We start from the raw sequence: 27727 nt of genomic DNA on the forward strand, positions 1-27727 counted from the left end.
AAGGGAAACATGTTCATTTTACACATGTAGCTCTGAATACATGTTGGTGATTCTACGTCGTTCTGAAATTATGGTTCTTTTCAACAGTTTGAGCATGACATCCTTCCCATTTTGCTCCTTTACTATTTACGGTTGGTTTCTCCAACTACTTGGGTTGAGAACCTGACAAATCTTTATTTGCTTATTTTTTCCTTTTCACATTACAAGTAGTGTGGCAACTTAGTAGAAACTATCTGGAGTGGAGAAGGTATTTTTCTCTGGGAAGACAAGGGAATAGTCGCTTGTCTCCAGCCCATCAGCTCCATCTCCAGCATCTATCTGCTCATGTAATTACCATTCCTCCTCTTTATGTGTCCAAACCATCTCCCACTTTTTTCCCTTACTTGATCTCCACTATGTGGGACTATAAACACATCCACCATATGTTATTGAAATGCTGATGGAGTTGCAGAGCTGTCAGGGATGTTCATATATTATTTGGGTAGCGACACCTGAAACGGCGATGCTGAGACAGATTTGACCAGTTTTTATATACATTTATATCAACACCCACCTAAACATTTCTGCAGACAGGTCTCTGGTCACACCTTGCTTAGGAAGGTGTCTAAGAACACAATTAAGGATCAGGGGCCTCATTTATAAAGCTTGCGTGCTACAAAACAGGGCTTGAAAGATGCACACACCATCTTCTACACAAAGGTTGGGATTTATAAAAAATAAAATAATGGGAAAATGTGCGTATCTCTACGCAAACTTTAATCCTAGCGCACGAACATTTTGAAGATATGGGGAACTGGCGGCGGTGAGGTGGTGAAATGAAGCCTGATTCATGTCATACTTTTAATGTCATCACATATCAGACTTATAGATCCATTACACCCAAGCCGGCAGTGTTAGACACGCCGTGCCGGGAACCACCTTATCACCCACCACTTCCAACTGTAGAGTGACTGAGGACATAACAAAGAAGTCCAATGTGCCTTTTCCCAAGTTGCTGTTGAAATGTATATGAATAAACAGATAAAACTGTACTTACTGCTCTCCTCTGTGGTCTCCACCAAATCAGTGTCTCCTTCCCTCTCCGACACTACACCACAAACGCTGGCCGTCCCAAGGATGGAGGCTATTCTGGTGTCCAGCGGTGTGGGCTCGGGTGTGCACCGGCCCCCACCTGTCGCAGCTCTGATGGTGCCAGGTCCTCTTGGCCTCCACCTTCAGATCACACCACTTCTTTTTTATTTCGGGCAAAGATTTGTCCGTCAGCAGGCTCATTTATATGCAAAAACAGTCATGAAGTAGTTTGCATTGACCATTCATGGTATGAAGTGGGCGTGTAGAGGGCGTTATATGAGGTGAATTCACCTGCGCAACCTTCCAGGTGGACTGTGATTTATAAAGAGAACATTGCATGCAGATATGCGTGCACACGGTTTTATAAATCAGGATTTTTTTGTGTGAACGTCATTTTCGGCTTTTGAGCACACGTACAATTTTAGTATGAATCCTACACACTCTTTTACAAATGAGGCCCCAGGGCTCTACTGCTAACATCCTGGTACTAGAAACCCAGATGTTCTTGTCACTTCCACGTCCTCAATGTTCAGAGGTGTTTTAAAAGCGATCTACTCAATATTGGACAGCTCGTCGTAAAGTTACAGCTGACCAGGGGATGTTCAGATCTTGATTGTTTTTAGACTTAAGTTGTTGAGTGAACTTCATAAAACACTAAATCTCTGTCTTTATGTTCTTTTATTAAGGTACTTTTGCTGAAGTTTGTAAAAAGCGTCTGAAGTCTAAGCTGAAGGAGAAGTACCGGTGTGTTTCTGAGGGGATTGTTAAAGCAGGAAACCCAACCCTTCTGGAGCAGATCTACACGGAGCTCTACATCACAGAGGGAGGGACCGGAGAGGTCAACCATGAACATGAAGTCAGACAGATTGAAGCAGCTTCCAGGAAACCAGACGGAGCAGAAACAACCATCAGACAGGAAGACATCTTTAAACCCCCACCTGGAAGAGATGAACCAATCAGAACAGTGATGACGAAGGGAGTGGCCGGCATCGGGAAAACAGTCCTAACACAGAAGTTCAGTCTGGACTGGGCTGAAGGCAGAACCAACCAGGACATCCAGTTCCTGCTTCCATTCACCTTCAGGCAGCTGAATGGGCTGAAAGAGAGAAAGTTCAGCTTGCTGGAACTAGTTCATCACTTCTTCTCTGAAACGAAAAGAATCTGCAGCTTTGAAGAGTTCCAGGTCGTGTTCATCTTTGACGGTCTGGATGAGAGTCGACTTCCTCTGGACTTCCACAACAATGAGGACCTGACTGATGTTACAGAGTCCACCTCAGTGGACGTGCTGCTGACAAACCTCATCAGGGGGAACCTGCTTCCTTCTGCTCGTCTCTGGATCACCACACGACCCGCAGCAGCCAATCAGATCCCTCCTGAGTGTGTTGACATGGTGACGGAGGTCAGAGGGTTCACTGACCCACAGAAGGAGGAATACTTCAGGAAGAGGTTCAGAGAAGAGGAGCAGACCAGCAGGATCATCTCCCACATCAAGAAATCACGGAGCCTCCACATCATGTGCCACATCCCAGTCTTCTGCTGGATCACTGCTTCGGTCCTGGGGAAAGTCCTGGAAACCAGAGAGGGAGGGGGGCTGCCCAAGACCCTGACTGAGATGTACATCCACTTCCTGGTGGTCCAGGCCAAACTGAAGAAGGTCAAGTATGACGGAGGAACTGAGACGGATCCACACTGGAGTCCAGACAGCAGGAAGATGGTGGAGTCTCTGGGAAAACTGGCTTTTGAGCAGCTGCAGAAAGGAAACCTGATCTTCTATGAATCAGACCTGAGAGAGTGTGGTATCGATATCAGAGAGGCTTCAGTGTACTCAGGAGTGTTCACCCAGATCTTTAGAGAGGAGAGCAGCCTGTACCAGGACCAGGTCTTCTGCTTCATCCATCTGAGTGTCCAGGAGTTTCTGGCTGCTCTTCATGTCCATCTGACCTTCATCAGCTCTGGAGTCAACCTGCTGGAGGAAGAGAAGAACACAGAGACTGACCTCTATCAGACAGCTGTGGACAAGGCCTTACAGAGTCCAAACGGACACCTGGACTTGTTCCTCCGCTTCCTCCTGGGTCTTTCACTGGAGACCAATCAGAACCTCCTACGAGGTCTGCTGGAACCAAAACAAAGAAGTTCACAGAACAATCAGGAAACAGTTGAATACATCAAGTGGAAGATCAGTGAGGATCTGTCTGCAGAGAGAAGCATCAACCTGTTCCACTGTCTGAATGAACTGAACGATCGGTCTCTGATGGAGGAGGTCCAACGGTCCCTGAGGTCTGGATTTCTCTCCACATATACACTGTCTCCTGCTCAGTGGTCGGCTCTGGCCTTCATCTTACTGTCATCAGGAGATCTGGAGGTGTTTGACCTGAAGAAGTTCTCAGCTTCAGAGGAGGCTCTACGGAGGCTGCTGCCGGTGGTCAAAGCCTCCAAGAAAGTTGTGTAAGGACGAACATGGACACATCTGTTTTAGTTACAATCACATGTTCTTGGAGGAAACCAGTTAAATTCACTGTTCAACTAAGTTCAGGTTCATGTGGGACCAGTTCTCCTCAATGATTCATCCCAGGAAACTTTACATGTACAGAAGAGAAATTTAGCAATAACTATGATCAATATTTATTGATTATTATTTGAAATAATCAGAATGATTAATATTATATAATTTATTTATTTGTTAAATTACATAATCAACTTTTAAATGACCTCATGATCTCTCTTTAATCTCCTCTGCAGGTTGAGTGGCTGTAACCTCTCAGGGAACATCTGTGCACTTCTGTCCTCAGTTCTCAGCTCTCAGTCCTCCAGTCTGACAGAACTGGACCTGAGCAACAACGACCTGCAGGATTCTGGACTGGAGCTACTGTGTCCTGGACTGGAGAGTCCACACTGTCACCTGGAGTCTCTCAGGTCAGAATCCACCAAGTGTCCAACCGTTGACCTATAGAACTGTTGGGTTGTTTTATTAGATCCCCGTTAGCTGCTGACCTTTCACAGCAGTTTCTCTGGGGTCTCATCAGAATCATCAGCTTAATTACAACATTATCATCAATTCAAATACATAAATATAATGCTCACATCTCAGAGACAACAGACACTAGGACACTTGCTCAAAGTACAAAACTAACAACATTATAATCAGCACAATGGCAAAATGACTCTACATTCCCTCCTTTTAAACTCAGGAATTACATTTTCTCATCACACTATCAAACAAGATATTAAGAAAAAACTAATCAATAGCTCACTTATCAACAGTGCATTTTATTCTCCCTGAGTAAACAGAAATTACTTGAGCTTCTTCTTAAAGCTTACCATATTATTATCTCCAATCCAAACCTCGCCAACATCGCTCTGGGATCCATTGTCTTCTGTTTTAAGTTACTTCTACATGGAGGCAACAGAAGGCCACCTGCCGAGTTTGAGTTGTCTTGTTGTTACGTCCCAGGCTAGGGGAACAGAGGCGCAACATAAGAATGAGGCAGCGAGAGATGGTTCACAACAAAAAGGCTGTATTTTTTATTTTTTTTTTTTTATTTTTTCGTTTATTTCGGCATGTTTATATAGACACATTTCATCTCCAGAACATTATACATTGCATACTCAGCACATGACGAAAAGGGTACGGGAGAAGCTGACGCTTATCAAAGTCCCGCCCCGTTCTATGTAAGATTCATGATCACATCAACAACAGATTCAGTAAGATACATAGTTTACCACATAGCAATTTGTCTAATTTCATCCTTCACAGTCCAGATAGCATGTATGTTTGTACACATGTCCAGTCCACTCATCCTGATCACCATTCCTGTGATTTACTACTGTGTCCACTGTTCAGTTATTTTTATGTCCAAGCCTCTTTTTGCATGCAATCCACTTTGCAATGGAGGTGCGTGTGTCAATGCAGATTTTGATTAGTCGCCGTCCTCTGGCTCTCTAGCCGCCTTTGCCCCCTCCGCTCGTACTGACTTCATCTCCTCCCGAGCTTTGGACACCTCCGACCATACACTGGTCAGTCTCTCCTGGATGTCAGCGAGGCCAGAGAGCAGCTTTGCCTGATCAGCTCTCACTTTTCTCAACTTTTGTAGCATCCAAACCCCGCCAAGCCCTAGGATCACTAGGCCCACCGTCATGCCCGTGAATATATAGACGTCCTCCACGTCTTCTATATCCAGCACCCCAAGACACACTACTTTCCATTTATTCCAGCTGTCCATGGTGTATCCCGCCAAGAATGTCCCATCTGGACAGGCCGGTTCCCTTGTCCCAGCACGCCGTGTAGAAAAAATCTTGTCAATAGCATTTACTGACCAGTTCAGAATCTCCATTCTTGATTTTATGTTCTGCTTGGTCGTGATATCTGCTGTGCTGTGATAGAGCTCAATGTCACACACACACATTTTATAGTGACTTTGTTTAGTCTCCATGTTTTGTTTCCATGCCAGGTGCTCCAGTGCTGAATTTCCCACATTGCCATTGTTTTGTACACATAGCCAGACATTGCCTTCGTGTACCTAGGTTTGATAATCCTTCAATAACAGTTTCTTTAACCCATGTTTGAAAACAGTTACATTTCTTGCTAACTTTAATTCATTGTTTAGGCTATTCCACATTTTCACACCAGCTACTGACAAACTATGGCTTCCCATCGTTGTCCTTATCTTTTTCTGTTGAAACTGCAGCAAGCTGCGCATGCTGTGAGGACCTTGACTAAGAGTGAACAATTTCTGAACATTTACTGGTAATGCCGCCTGTGTTGCTTTGTAAATTGTTTGTAGCATCTGAAAATGAAGTATCTCTCTCAGTTTTAGATATTTCGTCTTTATGAACAGTTCGTTCGTATGTGCCCTGGCTGGGACAGAATGAATGATGCGAAGCGCTTTTTTTTGCAATTTAAATATTGGTTCTGTAATGCCCTTGTAAGTGAAACCCCAATTTTCTACACAGTACCTCATATGTGGGACTATTAGTGCCGAATATATGGTCTTAAGCGAGTTTAAATTGAGAGATTTCTGCAATTTCCACAGAATAGACACACTCCTTGCCATCTTATTTTGAATTATTTTTACATGTGGTCGCCATGTCAAGAGGTCATCCACTAATATACCCAGAACCTTATGTTCCCTCACTCTTTTCTATATTGTATCCATTAACTTGCAAGTTTATGCTTTTCTTTACATTATTTCTCCCAAATAACATGAATTTGGTCTTTGCCAGATTTAGTGATAATTTATTTATATTAAACCATGTATTTAGTTTTGTCATTTCTCTGTTAATCGCTTTTTCCAGTATATTCAAGTCGTTTCCTGAGCAGAAAATATTTGTATCATCAGCAAATAAAATAAGTTTTAATACATCAGATGTTTTGATTATGTCATTGATATATAGAGTAAATAGCTTAGGGCCTAAGACTGACCCCTGTGGGACCCCACAGACGACATCCAGGCATGTAGACGTATTTGTTCCCATCTGGACATATTGGACTCTACCAGATAGATAGCTTTTGATCCATCTTAAAGCTGTATCTCTGATACCGTAATCATATAATTTTTCAATCAAAATATCGTGATTTATAGTGTCAAAAGCTTTTTTGAGGTCAATAAAGATGCCTACTATATATAATTTGTGGTCAAGCGCATCTTTAATCAGTTCTAAGGACTCTGTGAGGGCAAGTGCTGTCGAATGTTGCTTTCTGAACCCGTATTGGCTATCACACAGGATGTTGTGTTCAGTCATGAACTTTTCCAATCTGCTATTATAGAGTTTTTCTAAAATCTTTGAACACTGCGGCAATAAGGAGACCGGACGATAGTTTGTAGTCATATTTATATCACCACTTTTATACAATGGTAATACCTTTGCTATTTTCATCTTGTTTGGAAATACACCGGTTTTGAAGGATAAGTTACATATGTGCGTGAGTGGTGTTATAATTCCTTTTTGTACTGCCTTCAACAGTCTCATGTCAATTTCGTCTACATCTACTGAAGATTTAGATTTGCACTGTGTGAGGGCATTTACAACTTCTGCTTCAGTGACTGGTTCAAGTAACAGACATGAATTTTTAGTGATTGTATTCTTATCAGAGTCAAAATGGTCCCAGCGCAATGGTGATTCAGGGATGTCCTTGGCCAGCTGTGGGCCAACATTTACAAAGAATTTATTGAATTGATCCACAATCAAGTTCCCGTCAGACACCGTCTCATTATTTATAATAAGGTGGTCTGGGAGTGTGACCTTTGGTTTCCGACCTGATATTGAATTCACTATACTCCAGAGTTTCTTGTTATGATTCTTGTTATCTGATAGTAGTTTTTCATAGTAATCCTTTTTTTGCTTTCTTAGTGCACTATTTATCTTATTTCTATATTTTTTATATTTGGATTCAGCTATTTTTGTTCTGTCTCTGAGAAATTGTTTATATAAAAGGTTTTTTTTTCCTACATGCATTTACAAGTGATTTCGTAAGCCACGGTGTGGCTTTCTTTTTTGTTTTGTCTGTTATCTCCCTTGCAGAGCAATGTTTATGGTACAGTCCTGTGAGAGTCTTCAGGAATTCATCATACGCTTTGTTTGTTTCTGTTTCAGAGAGCACATGTCTCCATGTCTGTGTCAACAGCTGACTCTCCAATGCGTTCATATTCTTTTCATTTCTTATCCTAACTAACTTTCTTTTTTTCGTCTCGCTCTTTACAATATGATTCCACTCACACATTGCAAAGACTGGTAGATGATCAGAGATATCGCATATCAATAGTCCACTCACTGGATCTGCTTCTAAGACATTTGTAAATATATTGTCAATTAGTGTGGCACTATGTTTGGTAATTCTGCTGGCCATTGTAATTAAGGGATGCATACCTGCCGCATACATACTATTTAGAAAGTCATCTGTCCCAGCGTTGTTGTTTGGGTTTAGGATATCGATATTAAAGTCTCCGCATATGAAAACATTTTTATGCTTTGTCAGAGAGAGTAGTTCTGTCACACTATCACTGAATAATTCTAACTTTGAATCCGGGGCTCTATACAGACAGGATATTACAGTATTTCTCCCTTTACACATAGATAATTCTACAGTTATGCATTCCATTACATTGTCAATAGCTTTTGACACATTTTCCAATATGACAAAATTAATGCTCTCTTTAATAAAAAGAGAAACTCCTCCACCAGTCTTTTTTTTTCTATTTTTACACACAAATTCATACCCACTTAAGATGAAGTTCATTCCCTTTTCTTCATTAATCCAGGTTTCTGACACCGCAATGATATCAAAGGATGTAGAAAATCCTTCCAAGTATTCCAATATGTGATCAAAATTTGCATATAAACTCCTGCTGTTGAAATGAATGATTGACAGCCTCTGATCCATCACAATGTCCTTATTGAACTGCTCCCTTGTATAATATCCACAATTTAGTGCTCTGCTGTAGTAAAAATATATATATACGGGTCAATTTCTTCATTCGAGTCTTCTGATCCAAGGTGTTGTTTTAAAGATAGGTTCCTTTTTTCATAATTGGCAATCCTGCCTTTAAGTTTATTCATCTTTGTTTTTTGTGAGTAGGTAATCCATTCTTTTTGTAGAGGTTTCATGGTGAGCTTTGACATATTAGCCGGTAAGTTTCTCCAACTCCTCTACCTCCCTGATCAGCACCGGTCTGGTATTTTCTGGCCCATTTTGTTTGATGTAGACTCTGCAGTTTGCCGTCCAGGTATTTTGTATTTTTCCAGCCTTCTTCAGTTGACGAGCTTTCCAGGCGATGGTGGCGTTTTTCTTGCTGAGATTCTCGTTTATAAACACACTGGTATTTTTCAGCTTACTGCCTTGTTTTAGCAGCGCTATTTTGTGTTTTCTGTTAGTGAATTTCAGCAGAACAGCCCTGTTTACATCTTCACGTTCTCCCACCTTTTTTTTCTTGGGCAGCAGTTGACATGTATCCACATGTTCAAGATCGATCTTAATGTTTTTGGAGGTTAGGAAATCCTGTACCTGCTTTTCCACAGATTGGATGTCTTCCTCGTTCATCTCCTCCTGTCCTCTCGTCGCTGCTGCATAGCTCCTGGGCTTGATCTCAATACCCGTAATGATCACATCATTTAGCTTGTTTTGTTGATCAAGCTCCTCCATTTTGTTGTTTAGAGCTATTATCAGCCCATCTTTTTTCTCATTTTCCTTTTTGAGGTGTTGAATCTCTTTCATCAGGCCTTGCATCCCTTGTAGTTGGCTCTTTATCTCCTTCAAGCATTCCAACTGAACCTCCAAGCCTTCCAGCTGAAGCTTTACTCCCTCCAGGGTCTCACCCATTTGGGTCAGGTCCTGTGGATTGAACTGGTTCCCCTTTTTTGGTGCCATTTTCCTTGGAATATCCGATTCTGTCGCTATTTGATACTTTTCGTATAGCTTTTCGCATAGCGGCTCAGTAGCCCGCTATTGTTATGTTTGAGCTTATCACTCCTTCGAGGCCAAGCTCACCAGCTGCGTCGAGGAGCTGTGTCTTGTCCCACGTCTAGCTCAGAACTGAGCTACTCTGAACTAGAGAGGGGTAGAGAACTGAGTATTCATTGTTGCACAGTGCTAGGTTCAACATCCAACATTCAAATCAGTGCTAAGCACAAAAGAAACAAAATGACAAAAATGAAAATGAAGCTTCTCTTCGGGGTAAACCTAGGCCAAAACAACAAACAAAAGAAACTATCTTCTCAACCAGACTACCTAAGCCCTGGGAGGAAACAAAAGATCAAACAAAATTACAATATCTGAGCCTAACTTCCTAACTTAACAAAAACAGGAGAAAAAGGGGATCAAATTAAATGGCGGTTTACCAGCCAGTTACAAAACCACACAGCTAATACAGCTAACTTAAACAAGAACTGCTCACAAGCAGACAGCAGACTAACACAGATCACAGATCACAAAGAGCACAGAACACAGCGAGGAGGATTGCCACACTGAACAGTAGCAGCCCTCTAATTGCTGACTGAGGTGTGCTGCTTTTGAGGACCAGCAGCTTGGTGTCAGCTCGTCAGTCTCATCTGCCACAGCTGCGGAGGACCAATGGCTGCGGCAGGAGGCGGGACCTGTCAATCTGAACTGAACTGATCAGTGGGAAGAGCAAGATGGATCAAAACAGGAGTGCTCACTCGCCCAAAACATACAGAAACAAAACATAAGTACAGTTACACACTAAATCAAAAGCAGTAACGGCTGGGGGCCGTAACACTTGTTCATGAAGTGTTAAAGAACATAATAATAAATTTAATAATAATAATAATAATACATTTTATTTTTAGAGCACTTTTCATGTATAATCTCAAAGTGCTTACATAAACAAGGGAAAGTCAGGACAACATAAAAGACCAGAAGTAAAAAAAAGCATAAAAAAACATAATAAAAACATCTAACAAAGACCAGGGAAAGCCTTCCTGAACAGGAAAGTTTTAAGCTCCTTTTTGAAAGTGTCCTCAGACTGGGGTTGACGTAGGTGTTCGGGGAGGGAGTTCCAGATGTGCGGGACAGCGGAGTATGCAGGGCTGATAGAGGAGGTTGGTCTTTTGTGAGCGGAGGTTACAGGTGGATGAGTGAGGGGACAGGAGGTCTTTGAGGTATTGAGGGGCAGTGCTGTAGATGCAGAGGTGGGTGATGAGAGTGATCTTGAATTGGATTCTTGCAGTTATGGGAAGCCAGTGTAGTTTCTGGAGAATAGGGGTGATATGATCGTGGCACAGTTTTGAATGAGTTGGAGTTTCCGAAGGTGTTTGTTGGGGATACCGATGAGCAGGCTGTTGCAGTAATCGAACCTGGAGGAGATTAGAGCGTGGACGAGTTTTTCTGCATCGGGGAAAGTGAGGAAGGGGCGGAGTTTGGATAGGTTCTTTATGTGGAAGAAGCAAGTTTTGTACAGATGTTTGATGTGGTTTATGAAGGTGAGTTGTGGGTCCAGCTTCACACCAAGGTTTGTGACAGAGGTGGAGAGGGGGATGTCTTGACCGGAGAAGGAGATGGTGGTTATAGGTGATGACTGGACCTGGTGAGGGGTACCAATTTGTATGGCTTCGGTTTTGGAACTGTTGAGTTGGAGGAAGTTGTGCCTCATCCACGCCCTAATCTCCTCCAGGCAGTTAGAGAGGGCTTGAGTAGGTGAAGATGAGGGGACTAGGGTGGAACGAAGGTTGGGGTCAGTCCGGAGGTACAGCTGAGTGTCATCGGCATAGCAGTGAAAAGAGACTCCGTGCCGGCTGAGGACACGACCCAGGGGCAGCATGTACAAGATAAAAAGGAGAGGTCCTAGGACAGATCCTTGGGGGACACCACACGTAACAGGGGCTGTTTGGGACTTGGAAGATCCCAAGCTGACATACTCCGTCCTGTCAGCAACGAAGGAGGTGAACCAGTCCAGTGTGGAGTGATGTAGACCAACGTCGATGTGCAGACGGCTGAGGAGGATATGGTGGTCAACAGGAGGATATGGTGGTCAACAGTATCAAAAGCTGCTGAAAGGTCGAGGAGGATGAGCAGGGAGGGGGATCCAGAGTCGGGGGAGATGAGAAGGTCATTGGTTACCCTCAATAATGCTGTCTCTGTACTATGGGCAGTACGGAAACCAGATTGAAAATTTCAAATAGTGAATGGTGTTGAAGACATGGTGGACATAAATGGAAGATGGGAAATGGGCCGGTAGTTGGAAATACATTCTGGGTCGAGGCTGGATTTTTTTAGAAGGGGCTTGATAATGGCAGTCTTGAGTGACGGCGGGACATGGCCGGAGTTTAATGAGTGGTTTATAATTTGTGTGATAAGAGGGCTTATAACAGACAGGTTGGATTTGATGAGTGCTGTAGGAATGGGATCCAAAGTGGAAGTGGAGGGTTTCATTGTTTTGATGAGACTCTCAACTTCGGTCTGTGTGACAGCTACAAAGGTGCAGGTTGAGGGCAGGCAGGTGGCAGAAATGGTGCTGAGGAGCCTGCGAGCTGAGACTGGATGGAGTTGATCTTATCCTTGAAAAATGCAAGAAATCTGTTGCAGTGTTCTGCTGTGGAGTCTGTCTGGGTTTGGGTTTTGGAATTTAGGAGAAGATTTATGGTGGAAAAAAGCTGTTTTGAATTTCCTGGACTGCTGTTGATGATGTTTGAATAATAGGTTTAAGGGCTGCTGCATAGGCCTTCTGATGGTCTTTGTAGGCCAGCTTGTGCACAACCAGGCCGGATGATTTGACTCGCCTTTCAATGGCCCGGCCAGCAGCTTTAATCTTGCACAGTTCATTGGTGAACCAGGGGGCAGTGCGGAAGAAAGACGCAGTCCTTGTTTTGAGAGGGGCATGCACATCCAGGGCTCCGTTTCACAAAGCAGGTTTAGTGAAAACTCTGAGTCTATTAACCCTGAAATGAGGGAAACTCTGAGTTTTCTGTTTCACAAAGGGAGGTAACTCAAACCAGAGAAAGAGAAGTAACTCTAGCCTGTTTCACAAAGAGAGGTAACTTAAGCTCTCGGTCAGTTACCGTAGTAACAGACTCTCTGAATCTAACCTGGTCGGGACCAGGTTTATGTCAATGAACCTGGAGTTTCTCTGCGTCTCCGCCTCTTTCAGAGCTGCACGCACATTTGATTTCCTCATTCATTCAGTCAGAAGGCGAGTTTTGGCGAAGTTCTGCCGTCTGTCATTAAAAACAGAATCAGTATTTAGTCCATTGTCACGAACATGGCATGTCCTTTTGATGAAGACACAATTGATGAAGGCGCAGAATTAATTATTCGTCGGGAGATGGTTATCAGACCACGTAATACATTTACATTATACATAGTCTCATTACAGGCAAAGCAATATATGTTAATCCTTTATTTGTTATAATTTTGATGATTGAATTGTTTAATGATTTCATAATATATTTTAATTTTTTGAGATTTTTTATTTGGGGTTTTCATAAACTGTGAGCCATAATCATTAAAATTATAACAAATAAAGGCTTGAAATATCTCACTTTGCATGTAGTGGGAAATAATATTTGTTTCACCTTAAGTTGAATTTACTACGAATTAAGTTTTGCAATATATTCAAATTTTCCGACCTCCACCTGTATATTATTACATGAATAAATAAGAGCATAATACAGGGGTCTCCAACTCCGGTCCTGGAGAGACCTATCCAGCATGTTTTAGGTGTCTCCCTGCATGAACACACCTGATTCTAATCAATGGTCGTCATTAACTTGTCATCAAGGTCCGGACAGTTCTGTTGCTGACACAGCTCCTTGTATCATGGTGTGCTGAAGCAGGGAAAGATCTAAAACATGCTGGATAGGTGCTCTCCAGGACCGGAGTTGGAGAACCCTGGCATAATATGTGTCTGTATTGGTTCAATACAGAATGCAACTTTTAATTCCCAATTACGGAACAATTCTGTATTTCAAGGGACAGGTGGCAAGTCTACATAAACCTGTCCAAGCCATCAAGGAGTTCCACAGGATTGCAGATGAATGATGTGGAGATCTGTTAAATTAATTTTATATTATTCTGTGCTGCGGTGTTACTCTTTTTTTGAAAAACATGTTCAAATTCGCCGTATGCGCGCATTAAAATCTCTAATTCCATTCGGGTGAAAAAGGACACGGCGTGAAGTATGTGGATCTTCAGATGCAATGTTTCCTCAAAGGGATTTTGTAAATTGAAAAGATAAATAAAGTTTAAAATAAAAAAAAGAAAAAGTGTGTCGCTCTTTTGTTGTCGCCGGTTGCCATGGTGAATCCTTGTATCAGCGCTCTACTGATGATGGCTTTTGATTTCCCTCACGCACGAGCTTAACTCCAGGTGAAACTACTTAGAGTTGAGTAAATTAACTCAAATCCGCTGTTCTGGAACCGAAAACTCAGAGTTTCCGATCTCAGAGTAGATCAACTAAGAGTTCAGGATTAGACGCAGAGTTTGTTGAACCTGCTTTGTGAAACGGACCCCAGGAGGTGGCAAAGAGAATGGTTGTAGTGTTCCACTGATTCCATAACTGAAGGAAAGTTAAGTGAGGCCAGCATTTGGAGGTCAGAATGCAAAATGGCAGGGTTGATGTTTTTTAAGTTGCGAAAATGAATATCGCATTTAGGCTGGGGGAGGTGGGATGAGCAGGAAATGCCCATTGAAATAATGCTGTGATCAGAGACACCCAGGTCATATACTGCCAGATTATTGATGGAGGGGGAGTCTGAGATGACCAGGTCTAAGGTGCCCCTCCTGGTGTGAGTGGGTGCATCAACATGCTGTGTGAGGTTGAGATAATATATAAATAAACATAAACTTTCCTAAATAACCCATTCATTTCTCTTTTATCTCCTCTGCAGGTTGAGTGGCTGTAACCTCTCAGAGGACATCTGTCCACTTCTGTCCTCAGTTCTCAGCTCTCAGTCCTCCAGTCTGACAGAACTGGACCTGAGTAACAATGACCTGCAGGATTCTGGACTGGAGCAGCTGTGTCCTGGACTGGAGAGTCCACACTGTCACCTGGAGTCTCTCAGGTCAGAATCCACCAAGTGTCCAACTGGGGTCCGTTTCACAGAGCAGGTTTAGTGAAAACTCTGATTCTGTTAACCCTGAAATGAGGGAAACTCCGAGTTTTCCATTTCACAAAGGGAGGTAACTCAAACCAGAGGAAGAGAGGTAACTCTAGCCTGTTTCTCAAAAAGAGGTAACTTAAGCTCTCGGTCAGTTACCATAGTAACAGGCTCTCTGAACCTAACCTGGTCGCTAGCAGGTTTTCTTCAATAAAGCCTGAGTTTCTCTCTGAACCTAACCTGCTCGCTAGCAGGTTTTCTTCAATAAAGCCTGAGTTTCTCTCCGTCTCCTCCCTCAGTGGCGTCAATTCAGCCACTGGGCCTTTAATACACATCTGTTTTCTGCACCACGGACAGCAAGAGCAGAGTTAGAGAGCAGAAAAAGTATCTGACAAATGCAATTTAACTCATTCGGTTCACTTTATTCACTATGTCAGTGCAACAATATCACAGGGACATCCCAGTTTAACTTCAAACAGTTAAAGTCCAAATGCAAAAAGGAGAGGGAGGAGCAGAAGAGAGAAAGAGAGAGAGAGTAAAAAAAAGTCAAATATTTCCCTTAAACAGATTTATAAGAAGGTAGGATAATTTTATATCTTAACTTAAGATGAACTTGCATAATTAATCCATCAGTGGCTACAGCCTCGTTAATAACAGCCTCGTTAATATCTTCTGCTGCTGGGGCAACATTGGACCCATCACTTGCCTTCTTTCATTTTTTTGGTTTTCTGCTTCCTTTTCATTTTTGTAAGTTAGTAACACTGCAGAGCTAAAAACCAGATTGATAGCGACCACTGTCGTCAGGGACGCTGGGACATCACAATTCAACATATGAGGGGGTACAAGTGTTGGGAAAGATAATACCTAGTGAAATCCGCTTAACTCCAGGTGAAACTACTTAGAGTTGAGTAAATTAACTCTAAACCGCTGTTCTGGAACCGAAAACTCAGAGTTTCCGATCTCAGAGTAGATCAACTAAGAGTTCAGGATTAGACTCAGAGTTTGTTGAACCTGCTTTGTGAAACGGACCCCTGGTGACCGTTACAACTGTGGTTGATATTGAAGATTGTTGATGTCTTTCTGCTGATCCTCTGACTTCTCCTTCAATTCAATTCAATTCAATTTTATTTATATAGCGTCTAATACAACAGATGTTGTCTCTAGACGCTTTCCAGAGATCCAGAACATGAACATGAACATGAACATAAACATAAACATAAACATAAACCCCCGAGCAATTATTATATAAACAATGGCAGGTAAAAACTCCCTTAGTGGGAGAAAAACCTTAAGCCAAACAGTGGCAAGGAAAAACTCCCCTTTAGGAGGGAAGAAACCTTGAGCAGGACCAGGCTCATAAGGGGGGACCCTCCTGCCGAAGGCCAGACTGGGGGAGTCAGGGACGTCGACAGCACACAGCAGGCAGGTGGAAGCAGCAGCGGGATGACCAGAGGTGGGGGGGGGGGGGGGCATCAGCAGCACACAACAGTCATGTGGAAGCAGCAGCGGGATGACCAGAGGGGGGGGGGGGGCGTCAGCAGCACACAACAGTCATGTGGAAGGAGTAGCGGGATGACCAGAGGGGGGGGGGTGCAGGCAGGCGGAAGCAGCACCATCATCAGGTGAACACGAGGACAGAGTCAGCTTTAGTCTCAGAGCAGTTCTCTCAGAGTCTCTGCATGTGTTTTGTGTGTCTGCAGGCTGTCAGGCTGTCTGATCTCAGAGGAAGGAAGTTCTTCTCTGGTCTCAGCTCTGACCTCCAACCCATCCCACCTGAGAGAGCTGGACCTGAGCTACAACCATCCAGGAGAGTCAGCAGGGAAGCTTCTGTCTAGACTGAAGGATCCCCGCTGGAGACTGAACACTCTCAGGTAGGACACTCTCAGGTAGGACACTCTCAGGTAGGACACACTCAGGTAGGACACTCTCAGGTAAGACACTCTCAGGTAGGACACTCTCAGGTAGGACACTCTCAGGTAGGACACTCTCAGGTAGGACACACTCAGGTAGGACACACTCAGGTAGGACACTCTCAGGTAGGACACTCAGGTAGGACACTCTCAGGTAGGACACTCTCAGGTAGGACACTCTCAGGTAGGACACTCTCAGGTAGGACACTCAGGTAGGACACACTCAGGTAGGACACTCTCAGGTAGGACACTCTCAGGTAGGACACTCTCAGGTAGGACACACTCAGGTAGGACACTCAGGTAGGACACTCTCAGGTAGGACACACTCAGGTAGGACACTCTCAGGTAGGACACACTCAGGTAGGACACTCAGGTAGGACACTCTCAGGTAGGACACACTCAGGTAGGACACACTAAGGTAGGACACTCTCAGGTAGGACACACTCAGGTAGAACACACTCAGGTAGGACACTCAGGTAGGACACTCAGGTAGGACACTCTCAGGTAGGACACTCTCAGGTAGGACACTCTCAGGTAGGACACTCTCAGGTAGGACACTCTCAGGTAGGACACTCTCAGGTAGGACACTCTCAGGTAGGACACTCTCAGGTAGGACACTCAGGTAGGACACTCTCAGGTAGGACACTCTCAGGTAGGACACTCAGGTAGGACACTCTCAGGTAGGACACTCTCAGGTAGGACACTCTCAGGTAGGACACTCTCAGGTAGGACACACTCAGGTAGGACACACTCTGGTAGGACACTCTCAGGTAGGACACTCTCAGGTAGGACACTCAGGTAGGACACTCTCAGGTAGGACACTCTCAGGTAGGACACTCAGGTAGGACACTCTCAGGTAGGACACTCAGGTAGGACACTCTCAGGTAGGACACTCTCAGGTAGGACACTCTCAGGTAGGACACTCAGGTAGGACACTCTCAGGTAGGACACACTCAGGTAGGACACTCAGGTAGGACACTCTCAGGTAGGACACTCTCAGGTAGGACACTCTCAGGTAGGACACACTCAGGTAGGACACTCAGGTAGGACACTCTCAGGTAGGACACTCTCAGGTAGGACACTCAGGTAGGACACTCTCAGGTAGGACACTCAGGTAGGACACTCTCAGGTAGGACACTCTCAGGTAGGACACTCTGGTAGGACACTCTCAGGTAGGACACTCTCAGGTAGGACACTCTCAGGTAGGACACACTCAGGTAGGACACTCTCAGGTAGGACACTCTCAGGTAGGACACTCTCAGGTAGGACACTCTCAGGTAGGACACTCTCAGGTAGGACTCTCAGGTAGGACACTCTCAGGTAGGACACTCTCAGGTAGGACACTCTCAGGTAGGACACTCTCAGGTAGGACACTCTCAGGTAGGACACACTCAGGTAGGACACTCTCAGGTAGGACACTCTCAGGTAGGACACACTCAGGTAGGACACTCAGGTAGGACACTCTCAGGTAGGACACTCAGGTAGGACACTCTCAGGTAGGACACTCTCAGGTAGGACACACTCAGGTAGGACACTCAGGTAGGACACTCTCAGGTAGGACACTCAGGTAGGACACTCTCAGGTAGGACACACTCAGGTAGGACACACTCAGGTAGGACACTCAGGTAGGACACTCTCAGGTAGGACACTCAGGTAGGACACTCTCAGGTAGGACACTCAGGTAGGACACTCTCAGGTAGGACACACTCAGGTAGGACACTCTCAGGTAGGACACTCTCAGGTAGGACACTCTCAGGTAGGACACACTCAGGTAGGACACTCTCAGGTAGGACACTCTCAGGTAGGACACTCTCAGGTAGGACACACTAAGGTAGGACACTCTCAGGTAGGACACACTCAGGTAGGACACTCTCAGGTAGGACACTCTCAGGTAGGACACTCAGGTAGGACACTCTCAGGTAGGACACTCAGGTAGGACACTCTCAGGTAGGACACACTCAGGTAGGACACTCTCAGGTAAGACACTCTCAGGTAGGACACACTCAGGTAGGACACTCTCAGGTAGGACACTCTCAGGTAGGACACTCTCAGGTAGGACACACTCAGGTAGGACACTCTCAGGTAGGACACACTCAGGTAGGACACTCTCAGGTAGGACACACTCAGGTAGGACACTCAGGTAGGACACTCTCAGGTAGGACACTCTCAGGTAGGACACTCTCAGGTAGGACAGTCTCAGGTAGGACACTCTCAGGTAGGACACTCAGGTAGGACACACTCAGGTAGGACACTCTCAGGTAGGACACACTCAGGTAGGACACACTCAGGTAGGACACTCTCAGGTAGGACACTCAGGTAGGACACTCTCAGGTAGGACACACTCAGGTAGGACACTCAGGTAGGACACTCAGGTAGGACACTCTCAGGTAGGTCACTCTCAGGTAGGACACACTCAGGTAGGACACTCTCAGGTAGGACACTCAGGTAGGACACTCTCAGGTAGGACACTCAGGTAGGACACTCTCAGGTAGGACACTCTCAGGTAGGACACTCAGGTAGGACACTCAGGTAGGACACTCTCAGGTAGGACACTCTCAGGTAGGACACACTCAGGTAGGACACTCAGGTAGGACACTCTCAGGTAGGACACTCTCAGGTAGGACACTCTCAGGTAGGTCACTCTCAGGTAGGACACTCTCAGGTAGGACACTCTCAGGTAGGACACTCTCAGGTATGACACTCTCAGGTAGGACACACTCAGGTAGGACACTCAGGTAGGACACACTCAGGTAGGACACTCAGGTAGGACACTCAGGTAGGACACTCTCAGGTAGGACACTCAGGTAGGACACTCTCAGGTAGGACACTCAGGTAGGACACACTCAGGTAGGACACTCTCAGGTAGGACACACTCAGGTAGGACACTCTCAGGTAGGACACTCAGGTAGGACACACTCAGGTAGGACACTCTCAGGTAAGACACTCTCAGGTAGGACACTCTCAGGTAGGACACTCAGGTAGGACACACTCAGGTAGGACACTCTCAGGTAGGACACACTCAGGTAGGACACTCTCAGGTAGGACACTCTCAGGTAGGACACTCTCAGGTAGGACACACTCAGGTAGGACACTCAGGTAGGACACACTCAGGTAGGACACTCAGGTAGGACACTCAGGTAGGACACTCTCAGGTAGGACACTCTCAGGTAGGACACTCAGGTAGGACACTCAGGTAGGACACACTCAGGTAGGACACTCTCAGGTAGGACACTCAGGTAGGACACTCTCAGGTAGGACACTCTCAGGTAGGACACTCTCAGGTAGGACACTCTCAGGTAGGACACTCTCAGGTATGACACTCTCAGGTAGGACACTCAGGTAGGACACACTCAGGTAGGACACTCAGGTAGGACACTCAGGTAGGACACTCTCAGGTAGGACACTCAGGTAGGACACTCTCAGGTAGGACACTCTCAGGTAGGACACTCAGGTAGGACACACTCAGGTAGGACTCTCAGGTAGGACACTCAGGTAGGACACTCTCAGGTAGGACACTCAGGTAGGACACTCTCAGGTAGGACACTCAGGTAGGACACTCAGGTAGGACACTCTCAGGTAGGACTCTCAGGTAGGACACTCAGGTAGGACACTCTCAGGTAGGACACACTCAGGTAGGACACTCTCAGGTAGGACACTCCCAGGTAGGACACTCTCAGGTAGGACACACTCAGGTAGGACACTCTCAGGTAGGACACTCTCAGGTAGGACACTCTCAGGTAGGACACTCTCAGGTAGGACACTCTCAGGTAGGACACTCTCAGGTAGGACACACTCAGGTAGGACACTCTCAGGTAGGACACTCTCAGGTAGGACACTCTCAGGTAGGACACTCTCAGGTAGGACACTCTCAGGTAGGACACACTCAGGTAGGACACTCTCAGGTAGGACACTCAGGTAGGACACTCTCAGGTAGGACACTCAGGTAGGACACTCTCAGGTAGGACACTCAGGTAGGACACTCTCAGGTAGGACACTCAGGTAGGACACTCAGGTAGGACACTCAGGTAGGACACTCAGGTAGGACACTCTCAGGTAGGACACTCTCAGGTAGGACACTCTCAGGTAGGACACACTCAGGTAGGACACTCTCAGGTAGGACACTCAGGTAGGACACTCTCAGGTAGGACACTCTCAGGTAGGACACACTCAGGTAGGACACTCTCAGGTAGGACACTCTCAGGTAGGACACTCTCAGGTAGGACACTCTCAGGTAGGACACTCTCAGGTAGGACACTCAGGTAGGACACTCTCAGGTAGGACACTCTCAGGTAGGACACACTCAGGTAGGACACTCTCAGGTAGGACACTCTCAGGTAGGACACTCTCAGGTAGGACACTCTCAGGTAGGACACTCTCAGGTAGGACACTCAGGTAGGACACTCTCAGGTAGGACACTCTCAGGTAGGACACTCAGGTAGGACACTCAGGTAGGACACTCTCAGGTAGGACACTCTCAGGTAGGACACTCAGGTAGGACACTCTCAGGTAGGACACTCTCAGGTAGGACACACTCAGGTAGGACACTCTCAGGTAGGACACTCTCAGGTAGGACACTCTCAGGTAGGACACACTAAGGTAGGACACTCTCAGGTAGGACACACTCAGGTAGGACACTCTCAGGTAGGACACTCTCAGGTAGGACACTCAGGTAGGACACTCTCAGGTAGGACACTCAGGTAGGACACTCTCAGGTAGGACACACTCAGGTAGGACACTCTCAGGTAAGACACTCTCAGGTAGGACACACTCAGGTAGGACACTCTCAGGTAGGACACTCTCAGGTAGGACACTCTCAGGTAGGACACACTCAGGTAGGACACTCTCAGGTAGGACACACTCAGGTAGGACACTCTCAGGTAGGACACACTCAGGTAGGACACTCAGGTAGGACACTCTCAGGTAGGACACTCTCAGGTAGGACACTCTCAGGTAGGACACTCTCAGGTAGGACACTCTCAGGTAGGACACTCAGGTAGGACACACTCAGGTAGGACACTCTCAGGTAGGACACACTCAGGTAGGACACTCAGGTAGGACACTCTCAGGTAGGACACTCTCAGGTAGGACACTCAGGTAGGACACTCTCAGGTAGGACACTCTCAGGTAGGACACTCAGGTAGGACACTCAGGTAGGACACTCTCAGGTAGGACACTCTCAGGTAGGACACTCTCAGGTAGGACACTCAGGTAGGACACTCTCAGGTAGGACACTCTCAGGTAGGACACTCAGGTAGGACACTCAGGTAGGACACTCTCAGGTAGGTCACTCTCAGGTAGGACACTCTCAGGTAGGACACTCTCAGGTAGGACACTCTCAGGTATGACACTCTCAGGTAGGACACACTCAGGTAGGACACTCAGGTAGGACACACTCAGGTAGGACACTCAGGTAGGACACTCAGGTAGGACACTCTCAGGTAGGACACTCAGGTAGGACACTCTCAGGTAGGACACTCAGGTAGGACACACTCAGGTAGGACACTCTCAGGTAGGACACACTCAGGTAGGACACTCTCAGGTAGGACACTCAGGTAGGACACACTCAGGTAGGACACTCTCAGGTAAGACACTCTCAGGTAGGACACTCTCAGGTAGGACACTCAGGTAGGACACACTCAGGTAGGACACTCTCAGGTAGGACACACTCAGGTAGGACACTCTCAGGTAGGACACTCTCAGGTAGGACACTCAGGTAGGACACTCAGGTAGGACACTCTCAGGTAGGACACTCTCAGGTAGGACACTCAGGTAGGACACTCAGGTAGGACACACTCAGGTAGGACACTCTCAGGTAGGACACTCAGGTAGGACACTCTCAGGTAGGACACTCTCAGGTAGGACACTCTCAGGTAGGACTCTCTCAGGTAGGACACACTCAGGTAGGACACTCTCAGGTAGGACACTCAGGTAGGACACTCAGGTAGGACACTCTCAGGTAGGACACTCAGGTAGGACACTCTCAGGTAGGACACTCTCAGGTAGGACTCTCTCAGGTAGGACACACTCAGGTAGGACACTCTCAGGTAGGACACTCAGGTAGGACACTCAGGTAGGACACTCTCAGGTAGGTCACTCTCAGGTAGGACACTCAGGTAGGACACTCTCAGGTAGGACACTCTCAGGTAGGACACTCTCAGGTAGGACACTCTCAGGTAGGACACTCTCAGGTATGACACTCTCAGGTAGGACACTCAGGTAGGACACACTCAGGTAGGACACTCAGGTAGGACACTCAGGTAGGACACTCTCAGGTAGGACACTCAGGTAGGACACTCTCAGGTATGACACTCTCAGGTAGGACACTCAGGTAGGACACTCAGGTAGGACACTCTCAGGTAGGACACACTCAGGTAGGACACACTCAGGTAGGACTCTCAGGTAGGACACTCAGGTAGGACACTCTCAGGTAGGACACTCAGGTAGGACACTCTCAGGTAGGACACTCAGGTAGGACACTCAGGTAGGACACTCTCAGGTAGGACTCTCAGGTAGGACACTCAGGTAGGACACTCTCAGGTAGGACACACTCAGGTAGGACACTCTCAGGTAGGACACTCTCAGGTAGGACACACTCAGGTAGGACACTCTCAGGTAGGACACTCTCAGGTAGGACACTCTCAGGTAGGACACACTCAGGTAGGACACTCTCAGGTAGGACACTCTCAGGTAGGACACTCTCAGGTAGGACACTCTCAGGTAGGACACTCTCAGGTAGGACACACTCAGGTAGGACACTCTCAGGTAGGACACTCAGGTAGGACACTCTCAGGTAGGACACTCAGGTAGGACACTCTCAGGTAGGACACTCAGGTAGGACACTCTCAGGTAGGACACTCAGGTAGGACACTCAGGTAGGACACTCAGGTAGGACACTCAGGTAGGACACTCTCAGGTAGGACACTCTCAGGTAGGACACTCTCAGGTAGGACACACTCAGGTAGGACACTCTCAGGTAGGACACTCTCAGGTAGGACACTCTCAGGTAGGACACACTCAGGTAGGACACTCTCAGGTAGGACACTCTCAGGTAGGACACTCTCAGGTAGGACACTCTCAGGTAGGACACTCTCAGGTAGGACACTCAGGTAGGACACTCTCAGGTAGGACACTCTCAGGTAGGACACTCAGGTAGGACACTCAGGTAGGACACTCTCAGGTAGGACACTCTCAGGTAGGACACTCAGGTAGGACACTCAGGTAGGACACTCTCAGGTAGGACACTCTCAGGTAGGACACTCAGGTAAGACACTCTCAGGTAGGACACTCTCAGGTAGGACACTCTCAGGTAGGACACTCAGGTAGGACACTCTCAGGTAGGACACTCTCAGGTAGGACACTCAGGTAGGACACTCTCAGGTAGGACACTCAGGTAGGACACTCAGGTAGGACACTCTCAGGTAGGACACTCTCAGGTAGGACACTCAGGTAAGACACTCTCAGGTAGGACACTCAGGTAGGACACTCTCAGGTAGGACACTCTCAGGTAGGACACTCTCAGGTAGGACACTCTCAGGTAGGACACTCAGGTAGGACACTCAGGTAGGACACTCTCAGGTAGGACACTCAGGTAGGACACTCTCAGGTAGGACACACTCAGGTAGGACACACTCAGGTAGGACACTCTCAGGTAGGACACTCTCAGGTAGGACACTCTCAGGTAGGACACTCAGGTAGGACACTCTCAGGTAGGACACACTCAGGTAGGACACACTCAGGTAGGACACACTCAGGTAGGACACTCAGGTAGGACACTCTCAGGTAGGACTCTCTCAGGTAGGACACTCTCAGGTAGGACACTCTCAGGTAGGACACCCTCAGGTAGGACACTCTCAGGTAGGACACTCAGGTAGGACACACTCAGGTAGGACACTCAGGTAGGACACTCAGGTAGGACACTGTCAGGTAGGACACTCTCAGGTAGGACACTCTCAGGTAGGACACACTCAGACTGGACACTCTCAGGTAGGACACTCAGGTAGGACACTGTCAGGTAGGACACACTCAGGTAGGACACACTCAGGTAAGACACTCTCAGGTAGGACACTCTCAGGTAGGACACTCAGGTAGGACACTCTCAGGTAGGACACACTCAGGTAGGACACTCAGGTAGGACACTCAGGTAGGTCACTCTCAGGTAGGACACTCAGGTAGGACACTCTCAGGTAGGACACTCTCAGGTAGGACACTCAGGTAGGACACTCTCAGGTAGGACACACTCAGGTAGGACATTCTCAGGTAGGACACTCAGGTAGGACACTGTCAGGTAGGACACTCTCAGGTAGGACATTCAGGTAGGACACTCTCAGGTAGGACACTCTCAGGTAGGACTCTCAGGTAGGACACTCTCAGGTAGGACACTCTCAGGTAGGACTCTCAGGTAGGACACTCTCAGGTAGGACACTCTCAGGTAGGACTCTCAGGTAGGACACTCAGGTAGGACACTCTCAGGTAGGACACTCTCAGGTAGGACACTCTCAGGTAGGACACTCTCAGGTAGGACAATCAGGTAGGACACTCTCAGGTAGGACAATCAGGTAGGACACTCTCAGGTAGGACACTCTCAGGTAGGACACACTCAGGTAGGACACTCAGGTAGGACACTCAGGTAGGACACTCTCAGGTAGGACACTCTCAGGTAGGACACACTCAGGTAGGACACACTCAGGTAAGACACTCTCAGGTAGGACACTCTCAGGTAGGACACTCTCAGGTAGGACACTCTCAGGTAGGACACTCAGGTAGAACGTTGGGATGTTATATAGAGGACCCTGGTCCTCTAAATAACATCCCACCCCTGACAGAGACTGATCTGGTCTGATCCTCCTCCTCCTTCCAGGGTGGAGCCTGCTGGACAACGATGGCTGACACCAGGTCTGAGGAAGTGTAAGTGTGTTTTTATTCAACCATCTTCACTCCTTCATGAGTCCATCAGTGATCAATAACTGATCAATAATAACTGCAGCTGCTTGTTTGTTCTCTTCATCAGATTCCTGTCAACTCACCATCGACACAAACACAGTCCACAAATACATCCAACTGTCTGACAACAACAGGAAGATGACACGTGTGGAGGAGGATCAGTCGTATCCTGATCATCCAGACAGGTTTGATGTCTGCCCTCAGCTGCTGTGTAGAGAAGTTCTGACGGGTCGCTGTTACTGGGAGGTCCAGAGGAGAGGAAGAGTTTCTGTATCAGTGAGTTACAGGAGAATCAGCAGGAAAGGAGTCTCTAGTGACTGTGGGTTTGGAAGGAACAATCATTCCTGGAGTCTGGAATGTTCTGGTGATGATCGGTACTGGGTCCTTCACAATAAGAGAGAAACACCTCTCTCCTCCTCTTCCTCAGTCTCTGACAGAGCAGCGGTGTACGTGGACGTTCCTGCTGGAACTCTGTCCTTCTACAGCGTCTCCTCTGACAGACTGATCCACCTCCACACCTTCAACACCACCTTCACTGAACCTCTCTATCCTGGGTTCAGGTTCTGGCCCGGTCCTGGTTCTTCAGTGTCTCTGTGTTGAGTTCAGTCTCCAGAGTCTCCTCCTGTCAGAGAAACTGTCTCTGTTGGACAGATAGATGAGTCTGTACACGTCTGTCTCTGTCTCCACCAGAACACCTGAATCACACGTTGGTGAAACTGTTCTGAATGATTCCTTGGAAACTTCTTCCTCTTCCGGTCCTTTAAAGGTGAAGCTGCCGTTATTCCAGGATCCACATGTTGTTCTTCCGTCTGTTTCCAGTCAGAGCTTCACGGTGAACAGCAGCATGTTGTTTCTCTGCAGCTCAGTTCAGCTCAGATCCTTCACTTCATGTTCAGCTGCAGGTAGTTTGCTGCACATGTGACCGACTGTGATGTCAGAGAGGAATCACCGAGCTGCAATCGGCCCAGGTGAAGTTACAACCTGCTGTCAGATCTGAGCACAAGGTTGCTGTGCAGCCAGGGTTCATCCTGCTCTTTATTCACACCACTTCCCAATATTTGATATTCACTCATTAACTCATCAAGATGGCAGCATGTCTTGTGTCTCTGTAAAGTCTCTGTCAATTGTTTGTCTGTTCATAGTGTTTTTTATAGGATTCTAGTCGTTTTTAACACTTTCACTTGATGCTTTTGGACTGCTGATGTTACCAACTCTTGACAGTCAGTGGGTTGGTTATATTTAAATTGTTTTTTAGAAACACAGCTTTGCTGCATGAGAACCTATAGCATTGGGGCTTGAGAGCACCCAGCAGCTACAGCAGCAATATCCACCCATCCATCCTGCTCTGCAGTCTAAGGTCTGCAGCCTGAGGCCTTCTCCAAACCACCTGTCCTGCAGCCTGAGGCCTTCTCCAAACTACCTGCCCTGCAGCCTGAGGCCTTCTCCAAACTACCTGCCGTGCAGCCTGAGGCCTTCTCCAAACTACCTGCCGTGCAGCCTGAGGCCTTCTCCAAACTACCTGCCGTGCAGCCTGAGGCCTTCTCCAAACCACCTGCTGTGCAGCCTGAGGCCTTCTCCAAACCACCTGCCGTGCAGCCTGAGGCCTTCTCCAAACCACCTGCCGTGCAGCCTGAGGCCTTCTCCAAACCACCTGCCGTGCAGCCTGAGGCCTTCTCCAAACTACCTGCCCTGCAGCCTGAGGCCTTCTCCAAACCACCTGCCCTGCAGCCTGAGGCCTTCTCCAAACCACCTGCCCTGCAGCCCGAGGTTCACTCCATCCTGGAACGCTGTGTGATTTTGATGGGCCTTAATCTCACACAATAAAGGGAAGTGCTTTTTTTTTCCTTCTGATTCTGGTGCTCAAATTTGTTTTCCAATTGTTTCTAGAGCGGCTAGTCCTGATCTTAATTTATTTTATCTATAGCGCTGTTTTAATCCTGACACCACGCAACGTCATCGGCTGATTCAGGATAGGATAAAAACTTTGATTTTCCTGCTCAGTACTGCATGCAAATCAACATGTTTTTCTCAGTGCCTCTCCTACTTTTTGTGGCAATGCTGCACCCACTGCAGAGCTATGGGGACTACAACATGCATCAATATGTTTCAGTCCCTCGAAAAGGCACAAACTATGAACCTGACTCCTTTAGATATTGTCCCAACTGGTTTTTACCAACTGAAGATCTGACTTTACCTTCTTTTATTTATCTTTTTAGTCCATATGGTTGGCTGTTGTCTTTCTGCTCTTATCCCTCAAGTAG

The 27727-nt window shown here is 46.7% G+C and overlaps 1 protein-coding gene across 1 annotated transcript; it reads left to right on the plus strand.

The window, feature by feature from the left end:
- The first annotated feature begins 1116 nt into the window (after positions 1-1116).
- LOC133458843 (NLR family CARD domain-containing protein 3-like) lies at positions 1117-26072 on the plus strand. The gene is made up of 7 exons (XM_061739043.1): positions 1117-1195; positions 1758-3516; positions 3811-3984; positions 14407-14580; positions 16317-16487; positions 25384-25430; positions 25534-26072. Exons 1-7 carry the CDS (start codon positions 1117-1119, stop codon positions 26064-26066), a joined length of 2937 nt encoding a protein of 978 aa, XP_061595027.1. The 3' UTR covers positions 26067-26072.
- Positions 26073-27727: the final 1655 nt, after the last annotated feature.

This window comes from Cololabis saira, chromosome 13 (genome assembly GCF_033807715.1).
Source record: "Cololabis saira isolate AMF1-May2022 chromosome 13, fColSai1.1, whole genome shotgun sequence".
In the NCBI taxonomy this organism is placed as follows: domain Eukaryota; kingdom Metazoa; phylum Chordata; class Actinopteri; order Beloniformes; family Belonidae; genus Cololabis; species Cololabis saira.